Genomic DNA, 6501 nt, shown 5'->3' on the forward strand with positions numbered 1-6501 from the left:
TATATATATATATATATATATATATATATATATATATATATATATATATATATATATACACACACATGTGTGTGTGTGTGTGTGTGTGTGTGTCTATATATAAGTAGGGGTAGTGAGTAATGGAATCAGGGCCTTTTTTTTAAACAACTACGTGAATTTTGAGATATTAACAACAAAAGATTTCTGCCGGGCCAGTCTTCTAGCAACCAGTGTGCGGGGTCGAAATCGCATCACTGATCGTCCTCCGCTCAGCGTGGTCTAATTTTTTTCGGCCATTTTGTTTGTTTCATCGCGAATAGAAATTAATTCCGGATTCCGGAGTGTTTTCAGATCAGCTGGGCGAGTTAAATTAAATTTACATTTTTTTTTTCAGTCCAATACAGAAACCCAGGGTGGAATGAAGATTAAAGAAGAATTCATCGATGAAACAATAAGTACTAATACAATGGATAATCATAAGTTTCTAAGAAGTCGTTCTAAAATATGTGATGGCGATAAGTCATCATTAACCGAAAATAATGATGTATTGTATAAACACGTGAATCGTAAAAGGACAGAAAGTATGTCTGATAATCATTCTGAGGATTCAAGTGGAGCTGAGCTACTTAAGATTGTTAATCTAAAAAGTAGAAGTACGAAAAGTGGCAAAGAACGTGTATGTGATACTTCGTCGATACCTAGGAAGAAACGAAAATATTGCGATAAAGTCTCTGCAAATAATCATACTAATGCGTCTAAAACAATGAACAAAAATTTTAATGGGAGAAAAAAAAGGCGACGCCTCACAAAATCTCATATCTTCCTCAAGAATAGGAGAAAAAGGAATGCCGATAATGAATGTAACGTGTGCTTTATAACATTCAAAAACTCTCGGAATCGTAGACTGCATTATCAATACTATACGAAAATTGGAATTTTTAAATGTACATATTGTAATGAGTGTTTTAGTTATCAGGGAACACTACGTTCGCATATTTTGATGTATCATTGTAACCAGCCAACTATTCGTTCTAATTTGTCTCTGTACTGTAATTTTTGTAATCGCCCTTTTAAGGTTAAATCTTATTTACAATCTCATTTGTTTCACACTCATAACGAGTTAATATATTCAAATACTGTAAATGAAACTAAAAAATCCAAAATCAGCTCTAAAGGTGTATCTCGTAAAAATGATACTTTGAGGAATGACATATATGAAGAGTCATGTTCAAGTAATCCTGGTGAATCAAAGGAATTAAGTATTCTTAATAAGGATTATAAACAGTCTCCAGATGATAACACAACAATGAGTAATAAATTAATGGAAGAGCACTACAATGAAGATATGCCACTTTTAAAAAAATTACGACAACCAACATTGAATGAATATCTTCAACTTTACAAAAGGAAACGCACTACTCAATTGGATACCATGAAAGATGGTTCGTCTATATATGCTTCAAGTGATGATGAAAGAATAATAGAAAGTAAGAAGCCCAAGCTTTCAGAACATAATAGACAGTCCGACATACCGACTGGAAACTGTAGTAACGATGTAAAACAAATAATACAGGTTTCCACTTTGAAACAAAGTGAAAAGCATAAAGAATGTTCCTCCAAAGAACCTTTTGTAAAATTACATGCGGATGTTGAAACGATGAAGTGTTTTTTAGAAAGCCTTCCGGTTGAAAACGTTAAAAGTGACGTAACCCAAGATCAGACGAATAATACAGTGTCATCTGATCACGATATTCGTTATAGATTAAGACCTGTGAGGGCTATCCGTTTCTTGGGACATTTCACTAGAAAGTATGTATTTAAGAAGTTTCCACATAACAGTACTGCAATGGAACACTGTGAAGCTGATTTGGACATAACAAACTCGGAACCTTCAAAAACCACTACAGTTCCTCCTAAGTTCAGGGATGTTACAATCACTTTAGAGAGATGTGATAAAAAGCGAAAAAATTACCATTCCGTTTCTACAACACAGATCACTTCTGAGCAAGAATCGGTTTCTTCAGTCACTGAACCAAATGTTGCGCAATCTAAAAAGAGTGATATAAGAAATGACGTTATGCTTAAAAAGCTAGAAGTTTCTTTGGAACGCTTAGAAACTGAACAAACTGAAAATAATCTAGAATTGGAAGTGGACGCCGAAAAACAGGATGGTAACAATATTACATGTGGAATGTGTAAGAAGAGTTTCCCAACAAAACAAGCCAAACGCATACACGTAAAGTCGTCTCATGTAGCATATATGTCAAGCATATGCAACGCACGATATTCGACAAAACATAAATTACTTCTACATTATTTGCGCGAACATACCTTCAGACCTAATCAATGTTGTATTTGTAATGAAATATGCGACCCTACACAGCTAAAGCAGCACTTAACTTATCACTGTCTAAAATATTTCCAAAACGAGAATGACCAATATCAAATAAATGTTGACATAAGATGTTCAACTAAGTCATCTAACCCCTGTTTTAAGTGTGGTAAAGAATTTCCAACACATATATTATGGTCAGTGCATGATCGTTATTGTCGAATACGTGGAGAAGTGGAAGAAGTTCAGCAGGATCTTAGCGAAACAAACATGTCTTCAGAAGTCATTCCTAAAGCTAATTACAATGAGGACGTCGATGAAAGCACAATGATATTCGATGAAAGCACAATGATATTCGATGAAAAGAAATATGATGCTTCATGTGAGCTCCCAAATAACAAGTCCGTAGAGGAATCAAACAAGATTCGAACACCAGCTGATGAAGGGCTAATAAATAACGAAGAGCCGGAAATCATCGAAGAACCGACTATTATCGAAGAGGATACAGAAATTAATGGAAGTAATCAAAACCCTCTTAATAGGAAAACGATTTTTATCGTGGAAAATATTGTAAATGTCGACGAATCACAACCTGTCGAGTTTCCGAAGACTAATAATTCTACAGCCAATGACCAGAATACTGCAAACACACAATTAAATGTCGTTGGACCGAATGGTAAAACCTATCCATGTGATATATGTGGAAAGCGATTTCAGAGCAAGAAGAACTTAGAACAACACATACGCAGTTTCAGTCGTGTCACTGATTTCTGTCCACTATGTAATACTGCGTTTAGCTCGAAACGCTTTTTACAAACGCACATCGCTGCTGCGCATGTACCAGAACTATCAAAAAATTACGATTTTCACTGCGTATTTTGTAATCAAGGTTTCATTAAGAAATACGACCTTCGACCACACGTGTTGCATCTGCACGGCCGACAAATGCTCGAGACAATTATGCCGAATTTTCGTAGTAATCAAGGGAAAGATGATGAGTTGGATAACGGAAATGCGACGTGCAATGTGTGTAACTTGGCATTTGAGACTCTCGATCGTTATGTGGAACATAGGATGTACTATTACAAGAATCACAAATTTAAATGTTCGATTTGTTTCCAAGAGTTCCAAGGCATGTACATGTATCATCATCATAACAAGCTTACTCACTATCCAGAGGACAAACGTAAATCCTACAGTTATACCTGCAACATATGCAAGGAAGGATTCAATCATGAATTACATTTCCATTCACACAACATGCATGTGCATTCCAATGAAGAAAGTTCATCTGAAATACCTAAAGAAAACTTAAGGACTACAGATCTAAGGAATAATCAAAAGGCAATCAATATGGAGGAAGACGGAGAGGTTATAAATTTGTCTATAAATCGAGAAAAAAAAAAGCAACCTCATATCAAACTGCCACCCATGAACTATTCTTGCAAGGTTTGCCAATTTAAATGTACAGATGCTAATTATGCTAACAATCATGAGTTATTCTACACTAATGATGGCGATTTTAAATGTGATCTCTGTAGTAGACGATGTAAGACTATCTATCTGCTTGATCAGCATAAAAGTTTAACTCACGTTTGTCGTGATATCTACAAAGAATTTACGTGTAACGACTGTGGCGAAGTATTAACATCAACTGCTTCACTGAGGTGTCACAAAAAACATTTTCATGGCTTACTTTCGCTCGATAATGTTAAAATTTGTAATAACTGTGGTCAGACATTTTCTTCGAGCGCTGAATACAAGAAGCATCAATGTAAATCTACTGTCAGTACATCTACAGAGAAATACATATACCGTTGCTTTTACTGTGATTTGAAGTTCATCTCTCTTGATATGATCCAGACGCACATTATTCATGTTCATTTTAGTAAATTATTAGATAAACATGCTGCTTTAAAGTCAGATCTGTTCATCATTAGTGAAGATAAAACTCAGAACAAGTCTATTCCGCAGCTGATTGACCAAGTAATAGTATCTAGAAACAATTTAACTCGATCTTTTCAACAATCTGGTAATGACACAAACAATACTTCGGCCACGCAGGAAGCACAGGATAAAGTTGCTGTTGAACCAACTCCGGATCAACTCAAACCTTTATTTCTAATAGACAACGAAACTAAACAGAAGGCTTCAACTTCTGCAATAACTGCTAGTGGATCTGAAGCCAATATACCTACAATGATGGAAAAAGGACAGGATAATCAAGCTAAAGATGACACCTCAGTTTCTACGTCCACTGAATCTACTAATAGGCCCAAAAAGAATCAGTTTTTATCTGATACTTTTAATATATCGCTAGAGCAAATGTTAGATGGGCATTCGATTTTTTCAACTGGATCTACTAACAAATCCAATGTAGCTTTTACGAATGTTTTTCCTAAACCAGTTAGTGGACCTATTGCTTCAAATGCTGTGGCAACCATACCTAGAAGTGAAGAGATTCCATTACAAAAGCGTGTATCAGTGAATGATAGTACTGATTACATTTGTCCATTATGTCTATTACAGTATCCGTCTCTGATGTATTTCCATGCTCATCTAAGATATGCTCACGTAAATTTAATCCGAAATGACTTGATTTATCCACAACTAGACCAATTGACCGAGAAGATTCCTGCGATAGAGTGTCTATTATGTCCACGTATCAGCACTGATGAGAAGAGATACAAAAGGCATTTACGACACTCTCATTCGTTTCACTTGTATCTTACGAATTCTAAGGAGACGAGTAAGACTAATAATGCCAGTACTTCCTCAACAACATTGACAAACAGTAATACCAGGAGCAAATCGCCCGAAGTCATTACTGTAGAAGATGATGACGATGACGATAGCAGCAAAAACTCTTTAACCGATCGGGCAGCTGCTGAAACATCCACTGAGGAAACCAAAAATACTTCTAGCACAGGGAATGAAAATTTTGGTAAATTGAAGGTTAAGTCTTTTGCAAAAATTATCGAAAACTTGGCTATTGATCGTGCGACGGAACTACTAAATACACCTAAATTAAATAGTACTCGCGACGACGTTCCTACGAAATAGTCGACTAATTTGACCTAGAAAGATAAAGTAGCGACAACGCGCATTTATTCCAAAGAACATGATCGGGGATCTTGGTGATTTTAGTCGAAATGGAAGCTCTGCGTTCTGCAACGCAAGAAGCTAGATAAGCTAAGAAGAAATAGAAATGGAAAATGGCTGGAATTTACAGATAGAGAAATAGATTAAGTTAAAAATCTACTTCAGATCAACAAAGATAACAAAGATACATATTGTATCAATAATCGGAAAAAGCATTACATTTAAATTTACATTTAAATTTCGTAAAAGTGGAGCAGGGATCTTAATAATAAATTGTTACGTATTTACAAATAATAAATTATTGAAAATATAACAAACGTTCCGTAAATAGCGATTTGTTTTGTAAAATTGATGAAACTAGTTAAAAAGAATGAAGATCGCTGATCCACTTATTATGATATTTAAAAAAAATTTTTTTTCAATTTTAGTATTGTACGATTTCTGTTGCATATACGACATGTAATACTTTGGTATGTAATTAAACTTATATATAAGACATGTATTTATATTGATATATATGATAAGATCTTTTTTGGATAAAATTCTTGTTCGGCTATATCTTTAACTTTAATAGGTATCTGATATAAATAAAGGAACGATTGCATATGTATATAATCGTGCAAAACTTCTTACATCCACCATATAATATATATTTGTGTGAGTTATAAATTATTATAGCTTATATTATTATATAAAATTAATTATATTAATAATTTATTATTAATATATATATAATTATAGCTTATGTTATTATATAAAATTAATTTTTTTGAAATTGAGCTTATTGAAAAAAACTAGAAAGTTAATTTTTTTCTTTAATATTTTAAATTAAACAAGTTTACTTTTATATCTTTGCGTTAAGCTGAAATAATTACATTTTATAAATAAATGCTTGAAATCTTTTATTGCAAATATAATTTGTTTATTATATCAGAATATAAGTAAAATTTGTCAATGTCAAACCTTCACAATTTTGTCTTTCATACATATTCTAAACATATTCTAAAACAATTGTACACTGTGAAACCACACAATTTCATATTTACAATTTAGTTTACCAATTTTATATTTGCGAATCTTATATTAAA

At 33.5% G+C, this 6501-nt stretch overlaps 1 protein-coding gene across 3 annotated transcripts in view; it reads left to right on the forward strand.

The window, feature by feature from the left end:
- Window positions 1–6023, forward strand: part of LOC116841330 — a 28000-nt gene extending 21977 nt beyond the window's left edge. For 2 of the 3 annotated variants that reach the window (XM_032809122.1, XM_032809121.1), the window contains exon 3: window positions 374–6023. In XM_032809122.1, coding sequence (XP_032665013.1) covers window positions 374–5374 — 5001 coding nt within the window. In that variant the 3' untranslated portion in view covers window positions 5375–6023. The remainder of the gene's footprint in view (window positions 1–373) is intronic. The other variant, XM_032809123.1, reaches the window with a different exon arrangement.
- The last annotated feature ends 478 nt before the right edge of the window (window positions 6024–6501 follow it).

This window comes from Odontomachus brunneus, unplaced genomic scaffold, assembly GCF_010583005.1.
Source record: "Odontomachus brunneus isolate Ranch 3 - 2012 unplaced genomic scaffold, Obru_v1 Obru_scaffold_015, whole genome shotgun sequence".
Taxonomy (NCBI): Eukaryota; Metazoa; Arthropoda; class Insecta; order Hymenoptera; family Formicidae; genus Odontomachus; species Odontomachus brunneus.